The sequence below is a fragment of the Aptenodytes patagonicus genome, chromosome 1 (assembly GCF_965638725.1).
Source record: "Aptenodytes patagonicus chromosome 1, bAptPat1.pri.cur, whole genome shotgun sequence".
Lineage (NCBI taxonomy): Eukaryota > Metazoa > Chordata > Aves > Sphenisciformes > Spheniscidae > Aptenodytes > Aptenodytes patagonicus.
Window position 1 is genome coordinate 193,839,698 of NC_134949.1, and position 24,236 is coordinate 193,863,933.

Consider the following 24,236-nt stretch of genomic DNA (forward strand, 5'->3'; position numbering starts at 1 on the left):
AAAGAAAAAGTTATGAAGGATTTCATTTGCATGACCCTGAAGACCTTAGTAGAGAAAAAAAAGAAAAAAGAGCAAGAGCAAGAGAAAAGAGAAAGAAAAAGAGAAAGAAAAAGAGAAAGAAAAAGAGAAAGAAAAAGAGAAAGAAAAAGAGAAAGAAAAAGAAAAAGAGAAAGAGAAAGAGAAAGAGAAAGAAAAAGAGAAAGAAAAAGAGAAAGAAAAAGAAAAAGAAAAAGAGAAAGAAAAAGAGAAAGAAAAAGAGAAAGAAAAAGAGAAAGAAAAAGAGAAAGAAAAAGAGAAAGAAAAAGAGAAAGAAAAAGAGAAAGAAAAAGAAAAAGAAAAAGAAAAAGAAAAAGAAAAAGAAAAAGAAAAAGAAAAAGAAAAAGAAAAAGAAAAAGAAAAAGAAAAAGAAAAAGAAAAAGAAAAAGAAAAAGAAAAAGAAAAAGAAAAAGAAAAAGAAAAAGAAAAAGAAAAAGAAGAAAAAGAAGAAGAAGAAGAAGAAGAAAAAGAAGAAGAAAAAGAAGAAGAAAAAGAAGAAAAAGAAGAAAAAGAAAAAGAAAAAAAGAAAAAGAGAAAGAGAAAGAAAAAGAAAAAGAAAAAGAAAAAGAAAAAGAGAAAGAGAAAGAGAAAGAGAAAGAGAAAGAGAAAGAGAAAGAGAAAGAGAAAGAGAAAGAAAAAGAAAAAGAAAAAGAAAAAGAAAAAGAAACCCATTAAATAGCACTATCTGCCACAGTCTAAAATGGGAAGTGGTGAAGAACTGCACTGGTCCATAGTTTTATGGGTTTTCCTTATTTCTGCATAAATCAAATGTTCAAACCAAGTTCTTTACAGATACGAAGGGATTTGGGACAGTCCACAGAGAGCAGGGAATGGAGAACAAGTCATAACCCCTCATACTTTTGCAGGTATGCAAGGCCTCCTATGCAGTGGAGGTATTTTTGGGATTAATAACATTTTTAACCCAATGGCACTGCATAATAAGTGAGAATCGGGGAATACCATACTGGGGATTCCCAGCCCCAGTCACCAGGCAGTCCATTTTGAGAAACCAGTTCTTTTTTTCTATGAAGCTCCATACCAGTAAATATTACCTAGCTGAAATTTTATAACGAACTTTTGTTTCCAACCAGCATAAAAGACCCTCTATACTCTCTCACCCACTCCCCTTTACGGCAGTTGCTGCTGTACCAGGTGACATCAGCACATGAGAGGAATAGGAATATGCTGACAATACCGGGGCGAGAGTTTCCAGCCAAGTCTGGTGCACAAAAAAGATTTCTTTAAGTCTTATGCTGCAGTTTACAGAAGGTGAAAAGAGATATTGCCACCTCTGTTATAGACTCAATAAATATCCAGACCACAACAGGGGAATGGCTGATAAGCCTAGCTCATCTCTGCTCACCGTCAGATTTCCTTGCTGTCAGGAGTTTCCAAGGTTATTTTGACCACAAAAGTTGCTCGGATTCAGACCAAGTTGTCTACATCTGTGCTTGCAAAGCAGTATCTTGGGATGACAGAAGTTTAGCTATTTTGACTTGCTTTTCAGCTAGTGTTGCTCAGTGAAGTTCTGGAGGCACTGCAGGAGCTGAAACCCGCATGTTGGGCACCTGCAGCTCTGTCTCATGAGCTGGCAACAGAGCTCGGGAGACTTTTGATGTGGGTACCACGGGGAGGTCATGACCTTCCTTAAGAAAACAACTGCAAAGCATCTGCTCAAAACCCAATCTTTCAAGGTAAATCCTGCCAAAAGCAGATATATTTTGATCCTTCTTTTCTTTCGGATGAATTGTCCAGGCTTTTGCAGCAATGCAAATCTGGTGATATCCAGAGACCTGAGATTTTGACCCCAAGTTGTGGGTTTTTTTTTTTGTGTGTGTGTGTGTGTGTGTGTATGTATATATATCTTCTGTTAGCTTCACTGAAGTCCACATTTAAATTGTGAATGTATGATGACATGAACTGCCCTTCGCCAGAGTTAAAGCTGTTTTTTTAGTGTTGCTTTACTTCTGTTTTTAGGATGACACAAAGGGCTTGTGGTGAATCCATGTTGCCCAAGGGAGGCCATAATGTTCCACCTCACTGCCTTATAGATACTGGCTATGATGCCGTAGGAAAGGTAAAGCAGACCAGTATAACGACTGAACCCTACCCTCTGCTTTGTAGATTACCTAGTACAGGAGACAACTCATGACCAATGAGAAGAGAGGGGGCTTCTTTGCATTCTCCATCCCCAACAATCTATACAGATCCAGGGCTGGTGCCATTAATCTTGCTACAAGGCAATCACTAATTAGAGAAGTTTTTAAAATTGCAATATGTTCTTTCGCTGGATTTTAATGATTTTTTAACTAATAAAAAATAAACTTACCATTTTGGTTTCTTAATTTATTATATTCAATTCTATATGTTTCTGAAAGTTTACCTTTATTTCCAGAGAAACAGTCATGTACATGTGCTCAAAATATTTCTATATTAAACTTGTGCATATATGCCAAGCTCTGGTCAAATGTCCCTCAGGAGAACCAAAGATCTAAGTACTTGGAATAAGTTTTAATTAAGTATGGAAACTTTCCAGAATGAAAAGAAAAACCCTTCTAAATATAGACATCTTAAACATCTTGCAAAAACCCACATTCAATTGCCCCAAGCAATGGTGAGCCGTACGGAAGAAATTGTCCAGACTTCTTGCATTTTCTGGCTTAGTTCAGGAAACCTCTAGGACTTACTACATAAAGAAAAACTTCCCTATAAAAGATTAACTCCTAAAATATTCAACTGAAAACAGATTCTGGGAACAGATGGATCTAAAACTGTATTGTATTGTGTAACCTCTAGAGGAGCAGGACTGGAAGATAGGTAAGAATTAAAAATTCTTATATTTGGGCCTCTTTCCTCCTTTTCTCCTGGTCTATCAACCCATCTGGGTTATTTTACCAATCTCCCAGTTACTTAATGAATTATTTAATAGAGGAGTGTATGTGGTGAGAATATCAGTCAGCCAAACTAATAACAGGCCGAGGTAACAGTGACAACAGCGACCAACGCAGTACTCAAAGAGACAGTAGGGTGCATCTCTGCTCCATGCTCCAAGGATGCAACACTTTGCACTGTCCTTCTCCAGCTTCCAAACATGTTTCATAGTTAGAACAGAGACCAGTGTGTTGACAGCTGAATAGCCTAGGTCTAATCTGGGTAATTCTGAAACAGTGGCAAGAATGACAGTTTCTTGTGACCTGGCACACAGTAAAGTAACGTGTTCGGCCACCACGTGGGGAAAGAATGCCAAACACAGTTGCTAAACACTTAACGAAAACAAATACATCTCTAAGGGGTATGAAGAGTTGTTTGCTTGATCTTTTTTTTAATTTCTTTACCATGAATAATTTTATTTCTTTGCTTCTTACTTTCTATGTTAACTACTAAAGACAGGAATCCTCAAGCTGCACCCTTGAAAAATATGAACTCGGTAAGTGGACCTAGAAAAAAACAAACAAGCAAGCAAACGCATACCAAAACAATATGCTATCTTGCACAAGTAATTCTAACCCTAAAGAAGGAATGAAAGAATGGATGGTGTGTGTCAGAGAGAAATTCTACCACTGCATCTGAGGGGCATGTTAAAATGCAGCTCATGAGGGCAATTTAAATGCTAGGAATTGGGACAGTCGCATGCATGTAATGTAGTAACATATCAGTCAAGGAATAATGACATTTTAAGAATCAGGCCTTTAATATGAAGGATGTTTGTAACAGGTTGTCTTATTATGAGAGCATTTCCAAGGTAGATGATGACAGCAACCGAACTGAAAAAAAACCCACTGAAGGTTGAGTTTTAGCTGTTAAAGCACAGGTGGATGGACAGATGTTACACATTTCTAGCAGGTGGGTGAGTACCATTACCATTGGCATAGAAACGGCAGAGAAATGGGGGGAAGCTAACAGGGCAAGTCATGAAATACATAGGAGAGAAATCTGCTCCTCTGATCTGACTTCTGGATGGCTCCTGCTCTTAAGGAATAATACACTGAAAAGTATCAAATGCTGCTTACCTTTCAATTTTTCAGCCAGCAAAGCAGCTTCATGTTCAGAATAATGCATTATTGCCGGAGGAGAAGGAGGGCGCAGTCTGTCTTCTTCCATTTTGCGTCTGTGGCGTTCTTCTCGGGCCAGCATTCTTTGTTTGCATTCCCATTCATAAAAGTCATCTCTTGCCTGAGCAAAATCAACATGAAGGCGACCTGAATCCTTTTTGTCTGTGCTAGATCCTAATCTCATGCGGTAACCTGAAACCAACAAGCAGAACTAACTGTTGCAGGACTTCTTTGCTTATTTTTTTTCCCCTCAAGTGCAGTTAAGTAAAAATGTACATTAACAGATTCCCACATATCTACACATGATCTATCGATCATTGTGCTTTCACAGGAAGACAAACATTCATCCACTCATTTTTCCACGCAATTTTCTGCATCACCTATCAACACAGTAGATGAGCTGAAAAAGTCGACCCAACGGTACAGAATCTACATTCCTGTTTAGGAGTCTCTCAAAATATGTCATTTTTGTACCTGATACTCCCAACCTTTATAAGTGCAAAGGCCAGCTAAACAAAAAACAACTACTGAAAAAGGATCTGTTTTGGTTTGAATGTAGAGTCCTTCTTCCCCTGATCCTGTTGAGATCATGTGCAGTTTAGTGCTTTTCTCCAGCCTGTCGAAGAAATTGGAAATATGGGGAAAGGCTGAATTTTATAAAAATCATGACTATAGGTGAATGAGAAAATTGTGCTACACAAATTCCTGGGCCACAAAGAGGGCAGTGTCATACCTGCATTGATGCTAGATCTCAAATTTTGAGCCTTTACAATTGCAAACACTACTTCCCAATTCCCCATTGGAAATAATCTGGCAGCAAATATAAACCACCTACAAATGAATAGAGTTCAGCATTCTTTACAGTAATTTTAAAAGTGTGGATGGATTCATTAGACAATTGCAAGACCCCTTTCAGAACAAATAATGAAATGTGTTGTGCCTCGTCTTTAGCGATGTTCTACATATTCATAATTTGGTCAATGTATCATACGCTAAAGCTAGCAGACTGCAAAGGCTTTAAGCCAGGGGCTACACAGCAGTACAACAGGGCCCTGCTCTGGACTAAAACCCTTGACTGCTGTCAGAGGACAAACAAATCATGCCAAAACTATAAAAGGAGCTTTTCGTGACTATACTGTGGAAGAACATATGCTGGGCACCTACCTTTTTTCAAGTTTTATTTCCAAGGCTGAAAGATACTCGCAGTGCAGTTTCTTTAACTTTTAAAATGCTGATTCAGAGAAAGTGTGAGAAAACACTACGCAGAAAGCTGCAAACAGAGCCTTCAGATGCAGGTAAAATTAATCAGTCTGCACAGGGCCAGCTCTAATTTCTCCATGCCAACTTGCTGCAGTAGCCTCAGAAGCAGAGCAGCCCAGCAGAGACTTCTCAAATCACAGGATGCTGTGGAGATGAACTCTGTGCTGAGCTGGCATATAGGAGGCTCTTCAGAAATACACACTGCTACAACCACTGAGTAATAACGCCAGGGGCAGGAAGCTCCCATTCAAAATGGCAGGAAAAATGGTGTTTGCTGCTTTTGAACAGCAATTCAAGAGAACCTACCTTTCAGTCTCGTGGTTTGCCTGTGGTTTGAAGAGCTTCAGCACCTCATCACCACAGTTAAAACTCAGTTTTGAACTCTCTCCAGGGACAGCAAAGCTAAGACTTGTGTAGTAGATTAGGAGCATCTTTGCAAAAATGCGTATCTAGGCATACTCTGTTTGGTTTACTGCTGGAAAAACATCCTGCTGTATGAATACAAGGGACTGTCTGTACCACAGCACATATGAGACAATAGCTTCAAAGACATTAAATATCCATATATGTAGTGATCCTTCAAAAAAAAAAAAAACAATCTGGGTGCCTTTTGATTTGACGTTTTCCTTTCAAACATCTGTCGAGTTCAGCTAAGTAGCCTGTCAGTGAGGAAGAGGTATGACTTTCATTTTCCAGCAAGGAGCCCAAACCCAGATGAAAAACTCGAGCTAAGTGTTTCAGAGGTCCTTCAAAGCCAGAAGGCATCAAAAACTTCCATGGAACCTACCAAATCTGGTCTCCAAGGTTCACGAGCTTGGGGTGAAATAGAACTGAATATTGCAAGAGAGGCAAATGAGGGGATTGTTTGTTATTTTAAATCCCCCTTTATTTGCTCTGCTTTCTCTTGCTCAGAGGAGTAAATACTACTTTCTTCCCCAGAAGGCTGTTTGTTTGTGGTCACATACGTAGCTCTAGCCACAAGGTGTTGAAGGGAAGAATTACGGATACACCATATTCAGTGACACATTATAGAAGAGTGTGGTGACCTTTCAGAGCTGGGCCCTGAACTAACAAGGGGGTAATTATGTGGTTTTATCCACAGAGGTGTAGGCACAAAGGGGCCAGCCAAAAGGGGTCAGTAGTGCAGCCACCCTGATAACCATGACAGATGTTAACCCCCCCCCAGTTCAACTCGCCAGCTGCATTCCTCAAATAGTGATTGCTCTGTGCCAAAACAGCATTATCAGCAATGTGAAAGGACACTGCCGAGGTGCCAGGTCTCGTGAACGTAAAATTAGATCTCCCAGTTGGGCTGTACTTTCCAGGAAGACACAGTCTCTCTTTCTCTCCCCCATCTTTCACCTCCATCGGCAGGAGCACACTGGGCATGGACAGACCGAGAAACAAGGCACTGAAGGACGCAAGACTCCTGTGGACCTCAAAGCCCCACTTAATCTGAATAAAGAGCTAATGAAAAGAACTATGCATCTACAGGTTGTGTGTGCACCGGCAAAGCTGAGTTTCACTAAAGTGGCCCTCATTTTTGAAGTAAATGGGGATAATGGAAAAATACACTGAATGGTGTAAATTGCAGTCCAAACCCCAGTACCCTGTGCAGCACTGGACAAATGGTTCCCTTTAGGTAACCAGTTTAAGTGCTCCCAAATTAACAGATTTTTTAAATTGCCCATGAATCACACTGAAAAAATCTCATTGCTTGTCTAACTCTTAAGACTGAAGGTGGCCGGCCAGCCAGCCAGGTGGTTTCCGCCAGCACAGAAACTTAGAATAACCTGGGTCGAAAGGGACCTTGGACGTCATCTAGTCCAATCCCCTTCTCAGAGCAGGGTCAACTTCAAAGTCAGATCAGGTTGCTCAGGGCTTGGCATCTTTCCATTAACAAAAAAAGAAAATGCCTTTGGCATGGCTTCTTGCACCCTCCTAAATCAGGCTTTGGGGACACTACAGGACCAATGGCCTGGCCAGTGAAGAACAGACTCCTTGGCAGGTTGATAGCCAGCAAGATGTGGCAAGGGGTGCACAACTGGCAGGTCCTATTTTATATATGGGATCCTCAGGCACCCATTCGGGATGGCAGCTCTGAGCTGCGGGGCAGCTGGGAGGCTCGCTCTTTTCCAATACCATGTCTCCTTATTGGTGTTCGAGAGTATTTAAATGTTTGCGAGAACCACCTGCCATTGCCTCCCCTTCATGCATGAGCAATGAATTGCCCTCATAGACCCTTTTCCCCATCTCTTTGCTCAGCACTGCAGCTAGCATTAACTGCGTGCCTGGCTTGCCATTTTTAATTTTAGTTTCACACATAATGGCAGAGGAAAAGACTTTGGGAACTTGCCAAGATCCTCACTTTAAAGGAGCAGCAACAGGAAAAATTAATGAGGGTGCCAAATAAAAATCGAACACAGTATTTTCATATCATAGGTCTAGTCAAAACTCCATGGCTTGACTTACCTTTGAGTGTTGCTATATTTGGACCGGCCAATAGCTGCTCTCTAACTGGGGATCTAGATCAGAGTGTTGATGGTGATCATTGAGAACATAAAATAAAACCAGTACACAGTACTAAATGGAAACCCACAGGGGAAAATATCAGCACAGGAAAAATGCATACACAGGCTTTTGGGATATAAACAGGTCTGTCTCAAGCCACCTGTTCGCCCCATATTTTCAAGTCCAGGGCCATCAATATTTGCAGGAGTTACTGAATTGTCAGCCACAAGAGTAAAGTACATACAGTTTGGAGAAAGAGCTTTCTCATGGGCTGGTATGTCAATTTTAGAAAGTCTTTTCCTCAGGAGATCAAAATGTAACTTTCAGGCCTAAATGAAAACCGCCCTTCCTCAATTCAACTTTTTTATCACAGTCTTCTACCCATCTCCCAGTCTCATTTTCATACACATTTACTTGGGAATAGAAAGGAAAAAAATCAGTGATTAAACTACTTGATGGATTTTGTAATCACTTGCACTATTCTGATGATAAGCACAGGATAAATACAAAGTTTGATGAGATTAGATGGAGTAGACAGATAAAACTGATTAGGTAGACAAAATTGTCATTATATTACAGATATCAAAGGCATGACTTTCCCCTAATATAACAGGTATACTATATTAACCACAAATTCTGTTTGTACGTCTCTTTTGTCTCTTACAGGAGAAAGAAAATGCCTTAACAATACGCTTTATCCCCACCATTTCAGAATACATTATGTTTGAGAATGGAATAAAGACTGGTTAAAAAACCCCAATACTTCAGTACAAATAAAACATGCCCCTGCCTAGTGCCACCTAGTGCTCTGCGGTGGTGGGGGACAGTCAGTGCTCCCTGTTTCACCTGCAGAGTTCAGAGCTGGTGGTAAAAAGAAGTGAAACTTGGCTGCAGTGTGCCCCTGCTTTTCTCCCTCCTCCCTGTCAGCTCCACTGGTTCTTTCCTTGATCTGGTCAGAGACACTAAGTACAACACTTTAGAAGAAAGAAAAGGTGTGGAGGAAAAGACAGATGGGGAGGGAGGCTGCAGAGCAGACAGCAAGAGGAAGCGTAGACAGCAGTGCGGCTGTGACGAAAGGAAATGGAAGACGGAAGGATAGATCAGGAACTTGGAAACAAACTAGCAGAAAATTCAGGATGAGGAAGGATGAGCAAGGGAATCTGCCACCTCCATCTCTGCTCATTTCCCTTATTCTGAATGCGCACTCTAGTGCGTTATGAACGAGGACACATGGCAGCATAGGGAATTTCCTACCTCTAATCATCAAATCTGGTCCTCCGGGATTTAAGGCATATAAAATTAAAATAAAACTTGACTTGGACTGAAGCAAAGGGTGCAGTCAACTGCCGAGAAGCAGGAAACTGAGCTAGAGGGACACTGGCTCTGGCCCAGGGTGGCAGCCTGTACGTTTCTGAGCTTTTCTTTGCTCTCTTTCTTGCCACTGTTTTGTTTATCATATGCAGTAATACCAGCTCCTACTTAATCTGGTGTGCCCCTCCTCTGCTCCATTATTTGCGGAGATGGGGCCCCCTAGACAGAAGTTGGAAGCTGGGAAATGTGCTGCTGCTTCTTACTACTGTGATGCTTGTAATCTGTCCCAATGAACTACAGCGTTATGGAAGTAATAAGTGAATAAACAACTAAACAGGAAGGGTGGAAACTGGGAAGAGAGCATGAGGAGGGAAGAAGAAATGAAGTGAAAATTAAAAAAAAGGAAGAAAAAAACAGGGTGGAATGAAGATCTGGAAGTAACCTGAAAATACAGCAATATTTCAAAGAAATCTTTATATAGACCTCATAAAACTCATGATTTTCGGTAGCTCTTCAAACAGGTATTTAAAGCAATCAGCCAAGCTAGAAAAAGACCCCCACAAATCCAGACACAAAAACCTTTGTGAAACAAAGTAGCTAGGTTTTTCCTGACCCCATATTTCAAAAGTTCAGATGTTTTCTTTCTTCCTTTTATTTTAAGATGTAGTTGGTGGTGATTTGAGAGACCACCTGTTTCTAGCTGTGTGAGCTTCCTATGGACAACTACAGGACATTGGGGTTATGTCCTTACTGCTAAACAGAAGATGGTCAGGGTGGGAGCTCTAATAAGGTAACTCTAATCGTTAGCTGCCTCCCACGCTTCATTTTGGATGGTCCCAGTGGGTTCCTTCGAGGTCACCCTACACAGGGTGGGTGGCTGTAAGCCAGTCGGTGTCAGCTCGTCTTGGCCAAGAAGCAGTCCCTGGCCCTTGTTTATTTAAGAATACCTTGCATGTAGGGTGAAAGCGCTACACTTGTGGGGCAAAACAACACTTGTGGGTCTTCCCAGGACCCAGAAAGAGAGATGAACCAGCCCGTGAAGACAAATACATACAGGGAATGGGATCCAGCTCAGAAAGGTAAAGAAGGGCTCAGTTAGGAAACCAATCCTCATATGAAGGAGCCTGTAACCTTAAGAGGGCACTGACAGTCACTGAAGCCTGATATGTGACAGCAGAATTTTTTTTCATCTTTTTTCTTCTTTCTTTTTTCCTTGTGAGTTAGCAGGTTTTTTTGTCTGTTCTTTTGTTGGAAAATAAAAGAGATTCTGAAATTTTACACCTGAGTTTCTGTGGCACTCATTGTCCTGGGAGGCAACAGACGTAGCCTACAGATGGGGCTCAGAATCTAACCCATGCGGTAGCTGAATACATGCATGCATAAAGGCAGACTTTATTCAGACCGCACTGCAAATCTATAAAAATATGCCAATGAAATTGCCAGCCTATCAGAGAAATTGGCACTGGAAAACAGCATTGTTCCTGGCCTAGTGCCCTCCTCTTTCCACAACCTGTGAGCAAAACTATATAAACCTGTGTAAATCGAAAATAAGATTGTTCTGTAGTGCATTTCAGGATCTGTTGCATTGTTGTGGGATGGCAGGAAATTGCTCCCGGGTAAGCAACATACAAAACCATGCACAAGTCTTGGCAGACACAGAGAAATACAGAATTGCCCCTTACCACTCCAAGCTACAGCCACTGAGCTCAAGAAAGACTTGCTGAGATAAAAGCTAAGGAAATAAGCAAACATTAGCATCACAAAATACAAATGAGAAGCAAGGAAAATCCATTTAGGAATGTGAAGTACCAGAAAGGTAAATGGCTTTATCAACCATGAACTCCTCTGCAAAACGAATGTGACAAAAATTCTTCTTGCTTTTCCGAATTGCCGTTATATCTCCGCACTGCTCAAAGACTTCCTGAATAATTTCCTCCGTTGCGTTTTCTGGTAATCCTCCAACAAACACTGTTTTACACCCAGGAGGTCTCTCTCTTGTTGAAGGTGGTGGAAGATCTAAGTCAAAACAGAAATCACATTGGAATACAAAATTTGTCTTTTGATCCATTGGCTCTATTCATTCCCCTAATCAGTTCTGGGCAACAACAGTTACTTGACATAGCATGGAGGCAGGAGAGAGGGAGAAGCAAAATAATTGAATATTGCAGAGATTGTCCAAAATTGATTACTTGAATCTAAACCTTTTCAAGTTTCAGGTGGCATTTCAGAGATTAGTTCCTGCCACTGAGGGTTGTTCTCCAGGTCAGACGGTAAGGTCTAAAAGGATCTTTCTTTTCCCTGCACAGTCACACAAAAAATAGAAAATATTCTGTTTCAAAGCAGAGGAGCTTCTGCAACTGATATGACCCCAAGCACAGATCTCAAGCACTGGTGCAGTACATTCAAAGCCTGAACTTCACCGTCTCTGGCTCATACCCATCACTCGCCACACTCGTCAAGTGTGTGGGCCCTCTGCAAGTCAGCCCATGCTGCGTACACCCCGGGCACTTGGGCAGGACGGACGCCTTTCCCTGGTCTTAGCATAATTTCATTTCTGTCTCAGAGTACAAGAGCACAGCAAGCAGAAAAACAAAGCAGAAAACACAACGAAGTGACAGCATGATGAAAATGCTCTACCGGTTATCTGTTTTGTCTTGTTGCCAGATAATGGAGCCGACGCCAGCACGGGAAGGATAACCTCGCTGTTTACAAGTGCTCATGAAGTGGAGTGGCTGGAAATGTTATTTTTATGTATATATTTATAGAACATATACACACTTAAATCATGAAAACTATTAAATTTTTGAAGGCTGTACAAAATATATACTCTGTCACAACACCTCACCTTGTTTATATGTAGATTACTAGAGCATTCCTCTAAAAGTAATTCTCTAAGAAGGAATCTGATTCATATGACACAGTTTTTTGGCCCTTTAACACAGTAAATGGGGTTACAACCTTAAAATATACATAGATATACATATTCACACACACAGCCAATTTGATTAAACCATGATCTGGGTACACTGCAAATCCAGAGCACCAGACTATTTGCTTAATTTTCTCTTTTGTCTTCACAGTGATAGTGAAAGCTGCTGGTCTGATGGCTCTGAAACTAAACTCCTGGGGCTAACATACACAAAATCAGGCTTTGTGCTTGAGCTGGTGGCTCAGTGGGAAGAGTGTTCCATTTGCACAAAGTCCCAAAAGGGGCAGAAGGAAGCCTGGTCCTGGCTCTCAAAGAGAAGAAACAGCTCATCCGCATGCTGCCCCCCAAAAATGGCAAGAGAGGAGCCGTAGTCCCCCTTTCCCTCTATATCCCCCAGGTAGGGACCAGACCTAGTCAGCGTTTGGGTGCTAGGTGCTGTGTTCAGGGACGTGAGCCCAGATTGGTCCCATCTAATTGTGGGCACCTGAAGGGGAGCACGGAGATGATCAGCACCGTATAATTGTTATATTTTGTGACATTCTGATCTAAAGGAAAGACAGATGTCTACTATGAGAATTGTAGATCTTCAGGCTCTGTTAGCTTTGTTTAAGTAATTCTTTTTCTTTGTTGTACAAACTGATTAGTTTTTTTTACATGACTTCACAGAGGTGAATAAGTATGCTCTGATACCATACCATGCTTTACACACAGAGTAGACCTTAGAAGGAAACACCATACTTGCCTACACTCTATTTAAAAACCATAATTTTTATTACGTAAAAAAATTTTCATGCAATATATTTAGGAAAATAACATTCTTTCATCAGATCCACTTACTTGGGTTTGGAGGGAAGAGCGTGCAGCTTTTGCAGTGAATTATTTCTTTGACTACAGGCACATCTGTTGGTGGTGGTGGCGGCACTAACCCCATGCCTGGTATCATTGGGTTAATTGGAGTGATTCCAGTCATCATGCTAAGGCTTGGATCAAAGCCTGGTACACAGATTGAATCTGTAAATATATAACATAAAATCCTGGTTTATAAATCTTGAAACCACTTGTTACTATTTTCTTGCACAGGCAGTTTTGCTTTAGGCTTTTTTTTTTCCAAGCATCACTGTTAAAAAAAGTAGAAGGGAAAAGGGAAAAGGCAGAGCAATAAGGAGGAGAGAGGGAGAGGGAGAGGGCGAGGGAGAGGGAAGTGCATTTTCAGTGAAAAAAATAAACTGTGCATAAAGAAGGGTATGTTACATAATTTAAAACATTAATATGACTGAGTAAAACACAGCACATTAAAATGTAAAACCATGCACCATGAATATCTGTTATTATCTGGAATGCAGTTTTCTGTTTCATAATGCTACTGTGGTGTTCACATTGCCTTCTGACCAGAGTGTACAAACAATATAATTTAACACCGATATGCCCTCTCCATCTAATTGTCAGACAGATTTATCACAACATAGCCTTCTTACATAAGTGACCTTGATTTACGAACACTACAGAGAAAGATCCATTTCTGGCTGTTTTACAGAAGTCTAGCTAGCCAAGACTCCTAACTATTTTACCCTGGAATATAAAGTTTCAGCTGCGTAGAATGGGCTCTTTTTGAACCTTGGAATTATTCCTTCTTGTCCTGTTATTTAATCGGATTAGTAGATTCTCTTCAACATGTATTATTAAAATATACCACTACAGACCCATAAAGTAAAATGCATATTTGGCAAACGTTACTCTTTCTCCTTCCTGATCTCTTTGCCAAGACTTCCATACGTATTATTTAAAGCTGAAAGATTTACTGGGGAGCACCAGTGCTGTAACACCAAGAATTGTAATAAGCAGATGTTTCAGATGAACTGAGAGCCAACTTCTGAAATTTGCTTTCGTTAAAAACAAGGCTTTGGGTTTCTTGAGGCATAATGAATAAAATATTTTGAGAGACCGATGTCTTTGTTGGCTTAACACTGCTGCTATTTGGCATCATCAATTATTTAAAAGAAGAGAGTTACTTTGGTGTTCTACAGGTTGTCTGCTGAGTTTTCTGGCTAGCAACTAGAAAGTATTTAATGATACATGTAAACACGGGGTTTGGTAGCTTGGGAGCTTGTTTGTTTTGAAAAAGCAAAGAGGGAAACGACTCCTTCTCTAGGATTTTTTTTTATATATATATATTTAGGAAATTTGTGCTACATTTGCTACAAGGCAGCATGATCAATGGAATGTGACCAGAGAGGCCTGTTTCTTCATCCTAAACCTGCTGCTGGGAAGCTATGTGACCCTGGGTCAGCCTGCTGACCTTTCTGTATCTTAATTTCTGCATCTGCAAAACAGGTACAATAATACTCACTTACTGGTGAGGATTAGCTCACATTTTTACAGCACTTTGCAGGTGTAAAACACTTCGTGGGGGCTGAAAATTAGCATTATGATTCCTGTGAAACACCCATAATCATCTTCTCCAGGAAAGACAACTGAGGATTGAGAACCTCTACTCCAGTAGAGCTTGTATCTGTCTCGGCTGCACGCTCCCTGCTCTCCATGCGCTGACTGTGAGCCTTCATCACTTTCAGGCAGTTCTGTATAACAAGCGTAGCAAGCGCACAGCAAGCAAGGATTTGCTTTAGGCTTATTGAAGACTAGTATTAATGAAAACGCATGATATTACATTACTTTTTTTTTAATAAGTGGGCTTATGAAAAAGGATTTTCTCTGGGTGTGATGCTTTTTTCTAATATCAATGTATATGCATTGCTTTTCAGATTAAGCTTTGAAACTCGGAGGCTGCCATTTATTCCACGGGATGCAGTGGTGGCCGTATTAAATATTCATGGCTAGTGAGTGCTGGGAGATAAAGTCAGAGGTGAAAGGGCAACATACAATTCAAAGAAATCCTTAGGCTATGCTAATTTGCTTGATCTCATTTTTAAAAGTCAGACTTCTGACAGTCACAGTAGGCCATCCTGTGCAGCCTTCTCCTGCTGTGGGTGGAAGTCCATCATTACTACTCGCTGCTAAAGCGGCCCACAGAGCTCCGTGGCATGCAAAGCGGAGCACCACAATAGCACTCAACGCGTGGTGTCATACCAATCTTCTCCTAGGATCAGGGAAAACTGGGACTGGAAAGATGCCGAGGGAGGCATCTTGTGCATCTCTCTGGACAAATGTAGGATCAGCTACAGTCCTAGCCAGATACGAAATTTCATATTAAATCCAATATCCATAGTAGACCCACAGCATTCTGAGTCAAGGATGGAGCAGGTGGAAACATACAAGAAGACGGACCGAAGGCCAAGTTCTCCCTGTCCTGTATGCATCTTTCAGGTCCTATGCGACAGCCAAGGAAAAACATCGTCATCTGGTGACTGCTACCATGAGTTATATTTAACCATTGCTGTTCTCTCTTTAAGACAACTAGATATGTTTCAGTTTCTCTACAAGAGTAGCAAACTCTGCCTAAACCACAGACACATGCTCTCACTCAAAGGAAAGATGGCAGGTTTCAATAAGGTACAGTTTTCTGAATATTCCTTTGGCAGTGGTGAAGATACAGAGAAAAACAAATCTGAAGGAGATGGCAACAAGGAAACTCATGTCTACAAACACTGCTAACACGGCCTCAAAAGGAAGCTGAGAGGAAGAGCTTTTAGGTTGCATGCCAATCAAAGCAGGTTTGTGATTTAAGTGGAAGAAAATTATTTGCCACTAATTCCTGCCACGTTCAAGAAAATGTGGCTTTGTAAGTAACTTTGCCTGTGTTAAGTAAGTACATGGCTTTGTCATTGGTTACTTTTACAACTGGAATCAATCTACAACGGCACAAGCAGAGTGCTGGGGGCCAACACCCCCAAAACATCCTTCTAGGTGTGCTGGGACTTCATGCCTCCAGAAGGTGACTGTGCTGAGATGTATTGAAGAGGACTGAGTCAATAATTCTTGAAATCTAATTCCATATCTTGCAGGCACTAATCGAAACCCCACTAAGGTCAATGGCAAGGCTACTGAAGGCACGGACAGCTTTTAACCGGGACCAGGTTTGTTTTCTCTGTCCTCTTGAATAAGTTGCTTCAGTTTCCCAATGTGTTAAATTGAGAATGAAATGCTTTTATACATCACATGAGCACTGAGAGGATGCACAAGTACCATTTGTAGAGCAACCTGGAAATGAAACTAATTCTCTGGATACTAAAACCTATTACTACGTATTGCAGTGATGGAAAATTCAGCTGGATTTCTGAACAGTGAAGGTCCTGTTCAGACCCCCGAAGAGATTGGTGGTGCTTGCATCTACGGAGAAGCTGATACATGCCACCTGCATATTGCTGACAAACCACGAAGAGAGCCTACAGAAGGGATGTCCAAAGGAAATACTGGTATGGACTCTGAGGTGCAGAGAAAAAGGAACTGATAAAGTCACTGGAAAGGAAAGTCAATAAATTTGCCACATCTGTGATAGGATCCAGAAAAATCCCAAGTTTAACTATATTAATGCTACTGAGGGGTGCGATAATAGAAGTTGGATATATAGCTCTTAGAATCATAGAATCATAGAATCATTGAGGTTGGAAAAGACCTCTAAGATCATCGAGTCCAACCGTCAACCCAACACCACCATGACCACTAAACCATGTCCCTAAGTGCCTCATCTACACGTCTTTTAAATACCTCCAGGGACGGTGACTCCACCACTTCCCTGGGCAGCCTGTTCCAATGTTTCACCACTCTTTCAGTAAAGAAATTTTTCCTTACATCCAATCTAAACCTCCCCTGGTGCAACTTGAGGCCATTTCCTCTCGTCCTATCACTTGTTACTTCGGAGAAGAACAAGTGTCTTGTTCAGGTCCCCTTGTCCCCTTGTCCAGGGACGGGGGGCAATCATCTATCAGCATCGCCACTGCATTCTGCTCCACACCTTGGCATAATGCCTATTTGGAGCAGGACCGGGACACCAGAGTTAGAGCTGGAGACAACTCCTGTTGAACTTACTGGTAAGTTTGTTGGTCTTCAGAATCAAAGATACTGATAGAGTTATGCAGGATTACAAAAAATGGGAATCAACTCTGCCCCTGTACTTTTTTTAACAGATCCATTTGGATACATGATTATTAAGACATTGTAGACATGAATATGCTACATTAAACACAGACAAATACGTTAAATTTACATACTACACATCTGAAGAGTCAAACAAGTAATATTTTATGCTTTCAATGATCATAGCATTATTTTTAAAGGGATCTATACATATATTTATGCAGCTAGGTAAGGGTTTATGATCTCTTGGAATTACAAAAACCAACTTGGCAGAAGAGAGAAAGTTTACATTTGAAAAGTGTTAATAAATAATTACTAAATGAAATCATTAAAATGAAAAGTAATCAGAGATGATAAAGAACTTAAAGAATAGAAAAGAACATGTTGCTCAAGTTAGAGCCCCTGTGGATACTATATATAAGGCTTGAATATTCACACATTTGTACAAGAAACTAAAAGTAATGAACATCAACATTTTCAAATCTACATTCTGCCTAAACTTGGCAAAATGAGTTAATTCCTGTTTCATCTAATAAGAAATTGGCATGGTGGAGAACAATGAAAACCTCTGAAGAACAAATATCTGGAATTGGCAGTCAGAGAGGCAAGAAGAAAAATCTTCTTGAACACTTGGAGTAGTTTTTAAAGCTCCTTTTTCTTTCAAGTACAATATAGGAAGAACAAAATGTTTCACACGAAACCTTTGGGTCTGGAGAAAATAGAAGAACAATAAAATCCCTTTAAGGATAACTATATTCTAACACAGTACATCATGTAAAACAATTGCTTTTATTAGTCTGCATTTTGAGAGTGCAGGAGCAACTTTGTCATCCATAAAAATAGCCACACAATCTTGGAGAAGCATCCTCCTTTCCTTCTTTGGCAACGGTTGCTGTCTGAATCACCTTCTGGTTTTGCCCAAATAACTCCTGCCAACTGTGCTTTTGGGGATTGCACTCCATCACCAATACTAAGTTACCACCCCATTTCCACCAGCCCTTACTACAAGTTATATATCTGCTCAATATTACTTTTTAAGGGTATAATCCCCTATATGATTCTCAGTATTAGCCCTTAGATGTGTCATTTGTTTTGCCTGCAACTGCCAATCGTTTCTGTGGTGTTTTATGACAGCTGCCAAGTTGTATTTCTGTTGGATGCATAAGAACACCCATGTGTGCAAACACGCATTTGTTTGTGTGCCCCTACTCGCACGCATGGAAGGTTTCCAGCACGGACAACAGGCAGCCTGCTGGTGGCTACGGTGCTCAGACGTGCTGGTCGAACACACAGAGAGACGGTGAGTGGTGAAAACAATGATCTGAATGTGAAAGAGCTAACCAAAATAAAAGACATTGAAAGGGTCCCCATGGCCTGGGAGTGATAATTTTACACCTAAGAAAAACAGTCTATTTTTTGCTAGGGTTGAAAGACAAAAAAAGATCTGGTTCCAGGAATGGAGTTGCCTGCCAACATGCACTGCAAGGATTAGGACAGTCCAGGCAGCAGCTGGTAATAAATGTAGTAAGACACTCGTTAAATTTTGGTTTCTGTGGAAATAAAAAGAAAAACTTCTGGAGACTAGAGATTTGATTGTGTACTTCAGAAACACCATTGCTAAGTATTTCGAGACTGAACATAGAGTTGATTTTTAAAAACTGAGATTTAAGTTTTCCTGAAGAAGTCTGCCTTCCTTAAAACAAGTATGTAATTTTTTTATATATATACACACACACACACATATATATAGGGGAGTACATATTACTTGGCAGTAGCAAAGAAAGAGTAGCTTTTTTTTTTTCCTCAAATGAAGGAAGAACCTTATTAGAATAAGAAAAAGGTTGTCATTATAAAAACTTCTTGTGTTTTTATCTAAAATTCTCCCTCAAAACTCTAGAGTCTGCCAGTGTCTTTATCCTCATGTCAGTCTCCTTTTTTCTGTATCATCAATTAAGAATGAATATTTAGCTGCAAGCCAGAGATCAAGGTTGGATCACTGTTTTCCCTGGTCATTCAAATCTTACCATCTTCAGGGCTTCAGGAAGCTTTTGGTGGAAGTGACTCATTTGGTCAGTATTATAGGGTTTTTCTCAATGTAACAAGCCTTCCTCACTGGAAAAAAAGAAGACAAAAGTGGGAGTGGCAGTAGGGCATCAGATCACTGATGTCCCAAGAAGATGTGCCAATTGAATTTGGTGTTGATCCAGCTGGAGGAGCCCAGTTGTGGAGCACCGCGATCAGCCCCAAAGAGCCAGACCTTGGAATGCAGCAGTGTGGCAGCTACCGGCATCTTCCAGTACATTGCCTTGTCCAGTTTAGACATCATTAAACTTCTAGACTTCTCTGTTTCTAAAATAGATGCTGAATTGTCTGGTAAACTTCCAGACACATTCCAATAAACAAAGGGGGGGGGGGGGGGGGGGGAAGTCTGAGAGCTCTTCCATTTGACCAGCATAACCATTATCATCCTCCCTCAGAGCAAAGACCATCTGACTGTGGCGAGTAGCAGATGCCCAGAGAATCAGAATAAGAAGTAGGCAGATAAAGAACAAGCTATTTTTAGCTCGTATACATATTGCCAGTGGTAGAGATCACAACTAAACAATCCTTTCTGGCAGGCACCTATTCCACATGACTTGATTTATACCTTTTCACTAAATCCTGCTGTGCATTTATTTATATTTGGAATCCGTTGGAACCTGTTTATACCTCTGGCTTTCACAGTGTGCTGGTATTAGGGTAGTAACTGAGTGGGGAAACGTGCTTCCTTTGCTTTGCTAAAACAAGGTATTTGGCAGTTCCAGGCATGCCTTCTAGTTCTTTCATCCTGAGAAATCATGAATAGCTGTTCTTTATTCACCTTATCCACAAGATTACAAATTTATTTCTGCTTTTATATTTTGCCATCTGTTTGGCGAGCAATCTTTGTCTCTGTAGAGCTGCTCCAAAGGAATATGGATATGGAACCTCTGACTGTGGCCCCTTTTAAAATCCTGAGAAAGTAACAGCATGGGCAGAGATCTCTTTGTAGGTGCTCATCTAGCCCTGAATTTTTGAAGGACTAAATACTAAAGACATGAGCAGATGCCCTTAAATAAGCACTGCACGAACACAATCGATGAAGGACCATGCGGGCATAGGACTCCTGCAGGAACAGGAGTAAGGCCTGTAGCATCAACATGCATGTGTGTGTGTGTGCGCGCGTGTGCGTGTATGTGTATATTTGCAGGAGTGGAAAGGAGTGAATGAAGGAGGGGCAGGAAATCACCTCCTTGACCTCCAGCTTTCTCAGTTGGCCAGGGGATCCATCTTAACACCATTCAGCAAGAGCTATATTCTGTGAAACAGAGCCTGGATTGTAGCAAAAACAAGCCTCTAAGGGAATTTTGACAAAAACAGGGGCTGAGGGGGAATCCAGATGAATGTTTCTCATTAATAATCAACCAAGCAATAATTTATATAAGCTCTACAGTGTCTGCCAGACCCACTCCATAAACAAAGCCCTTGTACATCATCAAAACACTTGCCACTTGAAAATTACTTCTATGAGACATATATCGCTGACAAAGCTTTAGGGCTGTATTATTGTACTTTTGCTTTTTTGAAGAAAGCGCTGTGTCTGCACAGAGGAATAGTTTACAGCAGACAATCCCAAAACTTTAGATGCTGTTCCTCAGAGCTGGTTATGCTGTAGCTGAAAACACTAAAAGCAAATCTGGCCTCCTCTTGATCCCTGCCCACAAAATCAAATGACAAACACTATATTTAGAGCAATATACATGACAAAGACTAAATTAAAGAAAACCACCTTCTCTTTTTACAAGCAAATCATGGGGTGAATCACTCCTGGTTCATCCTTTACTGTGGCAGCGCTTGGCACAACAGGACCCCAATCTTGTTTAGAGCTTCTAATGTAATGCAAATAATAGGAGAGAATAGCAAATAATAATAATAATAATACAAAGTGTTACCACAATAGATGCCACGTTCCTCCTAAGATGCAACTTCAACACTGTTGTGTAAAGAAATCTACAGTGTCCTTGTAATGTTATTTCTATTACTCCTTCTGCTTATGCATAGCCATCAGTGACAATTTGACCTCCAAGGGGTCTCAGACACTACCTGCCCATGGTGAATCTATTTTGTTTCCCCTTAGAACAGCTCTGCAAAGAAGTTCCTGACAGGCAAGCCTGAGAATGAGCTGGAAAACTCAGGACTTGATGTTGAGGGAGTCTGATGGCAGTTTGTCAGTTTTTCATGGCTGACAGCTGCATGTGTAAGAAGCTAAAGTCAGAAAAAATCGACTAATCTTAGTCTCCATCCACAATCAGCTGCTCTTCCATGTGTAAAACCCCATTGCCATTGCAGCGGAAACTTGTGGAGGTGAAAACTGAAGGGGGAAAAAGCAGAAAAATAGGAAAGAAGGAAAAAGATAAAGAGAAAAATCAAAAGAAATGCAGAAAAGGAGGTGTAGGAGAGGGAAAGATGAAGAGACAACAGTATTGCCTGGAACCTCTGTGTCATGGGCCCATGCTCTATCCACAGGCTGTTTTGACCAGTGCCGGGATTTTGAAGGACTCATGAGTTTATAGCACCTCACGATGTCCACAGTGCTGACCAAAGTCCCCGCTGCTTAAGAACACTCCATGCAGTAGGAACAATGGGCTTCTTCCATCTACTCATCAATAAATCACTTCCTCGTACGGGGTCAGTCACAAGTTGATTGTGAAGAAAATAACAAAACTGCAAATTCTACACACTGCCACCTGATCCACAGTTAATAGTTCCAAAGCTGGTTTGTAAAAATATGGGACCGGCCAATATGCAAGATGCAATGTAATCATTGCTTATACAATATAAAATGTGCACAGCTGTTATTTCCTGACTTTTACAAGTCTTTGTGCACTCACTAAACACTGCTTGGGATAACCCTCTCCAATTTTGTACTTCTTCATTCCATTTCTCCAGTTTTGGACTCATCATGGTGGGCTATTCATAAGGCTAGCCTTAGCCAAACAAAGCAGCCTCTCTAAGTTCCCTCCATTGGAAGCAGTTCAATCTGTTTGCCTAATGAACCTCTTCCTAAAGTAAAACTTTGCTGTGTTCCTTGAAAACGAGATCACCTTTCACCTCAAAGCTCTAGAAGATGAGAAAAGAAATAAATAAAACATGATTATACGGCCTAGGAACTGTTAATGGATTTTTCTTTGCTTGATATCTAGGAAAGTGCTGTATTCCAGAAATTTGAGAGGCACTTGTGTGGGCACAAAAAGAAAAAAAGGTTATTGGAAGATATAAGCACCTAAGTAGATGTAAATGAATACTGAAAAGAAGTTGGAGGAATAGGAAAAATTTCAATTCCCAAGCTAGGCTAATACTGAAATATAACCCTTGTAACAGATGAAACATAAAAAGCCTCCAGTGTGTAAAAGATGGTAAAATACCATCTTCTGGATATTAATGTGACCTCAGAGAAAATGGGGGGAAAAAATGAAATTCAGACATTCCATTGGACATTTCCCAAATGAAAACAAAAGGGACTCATTTTTCTCATGAATCATGAAAGAAGTTTTGGCTATTAAACTGGAGTTACCGTGCGGATCCTTGAATCTGTGGAATGCATACAAACACTCTCCTTGCCTTTCCAGGGTCACAGGAGTAACAACAGCCTTGTCAAAACTGGAAAGAAGCTGTACAGTCCAGAAAGGCGTACCACCTGCGTGGGCAAGTTTTCATAGAAACACAAGAAAAATTGGGCTCTGTCAGACTGAAGAATCCTTCTAGCCCTCTAGCCCAGAAACCTGCCTCTAATAGCAAATGCCTAATTTTTTTTAGTACCAGAACAGGACAATCCTGAAGCAAAACCTCCATATAATGAACTCCCAATCTCCAGTACTCTGCAGCTCAGGGGCTTCCTAAGCCAGAGGAAGTTCTGTGTCTCCTTCAGGTTTATTTTTTGATGAAAATATCAATGAGCTTGACTGCATGGGATGTATTTCTCTTGGTGTCATTACTGGAGATGACAGAAAGTTGTCCTGTGAAATCAGCTGGAAAATCTTTAGTGATGATATTTCAAAGTTTTAACCAAGTTATTCTACGTGCACGCTTCTCCTTTAAAAGTCTGAGCAAGCAGGCATAAGAGAGACTTTAACTATAATGTGAAATGATTGTTCCTGGTACTATTTTCCTAGTTTCTTTCATGTTAAATCATTTAAATAGTAGGGTCCAAATTCCTAAAACCATTGTATCTTTAACCCACAGAGTACTGGAAAGAGGGTAAGTATACCAGATGTAATAAAGATTTGCTGTTTATAAATGAATGCAGTAAGAAATCTTGATATTTTGCATCATCCTCTACTAGAACTGTTTGACCTCCATACAGTTTATGGCAGTAACTTGTAGGACAATATTTGAATGCTCTGTGCATGGTCAGAATACCTGTTGGATTTGAATTTGATTAACTAACTGTTGAGTAAGTAATAAGTGGTACTTGCTGAATTAATAAACTGTTTATTGGTTAAGAATTAACCAAGAATCCTATCTTGAGAAATACTATGCTACATAAAACATGATCTGAAAAGAAGCCAGAGCTGATAGCAGCAAGTAATGCTCCTGAGTGTCTATAAAAAGAGCTGTCTTAATTAAACTCCAATGCACTACGATAAAGCTATTTTGTTAGACTTTGGCTTTAAAAGCCACCTAGCACCTCAGCAAACTGAAAACATTCCTATGTGCTTAGCTCTCACTGCAAATACAGAGTGTTAGTTACTACAGCTCTTCAGGACCACGAGAAACCATTAAGCTGCTTTACAGAGGTAGGTATCATACCTAATGGCAGACTCAGGCCATGGGCAACGTATCTCCATCCAAAACAGAAGGATTTGTGAGTTCACAGGGGTCTCAGGCAGGTATGGCCTGAGGACTGGGTAGGCATGTGGGGAGGAAGAGAGTGAGCTGTGGTGATGAGAGAGCTTGCACATAGACGTAGATGACAAAGGATGTCAAATCTGACACAAGGAGTGACTTAAAGAACAAGCATTTTGCATTGAGTAGTATGGGATGAAAACTCGTATAAACCAAGAGAATGGAAAGTACCATGCGAAGTA

The 24,236-nt window shown here is 40.7% G+C and overlaps 1 protein-coding gene across 2 annotated transcripts in view; it reads right to left on the reverse strand.

Annotated features, from left to right (window-relative positions):
* Positions 1–24,236, reverse strand: part of ENOX1 (ecto-NOX disulfide-thiol exchanger 1) — a 382,814-nt gene that overhangs the window by 91,630 nt on the left and 266,948 nt on the right. For both annotated transcript variants that reach the window (XM_076363460.1, XM_076363466.1), the window contains 3 exons: positions 12,937–13,110; positions 10,980–11,186; positions 4,047–4,280 (listed from right to left, as the gene is read on the reverse strand). In XM_076363460.1, the coding sequence (XP_076219575.1) occupies positions 4,047–4,280; positions 10,980–11,186; positions 12,937–13,110 (615 nt within the window). The remainder of the gene's footprint in view (positions 1–4,046; positions 4,281–10,979; positions 11,187–12,936; positions 13,111–24,236) is intronic.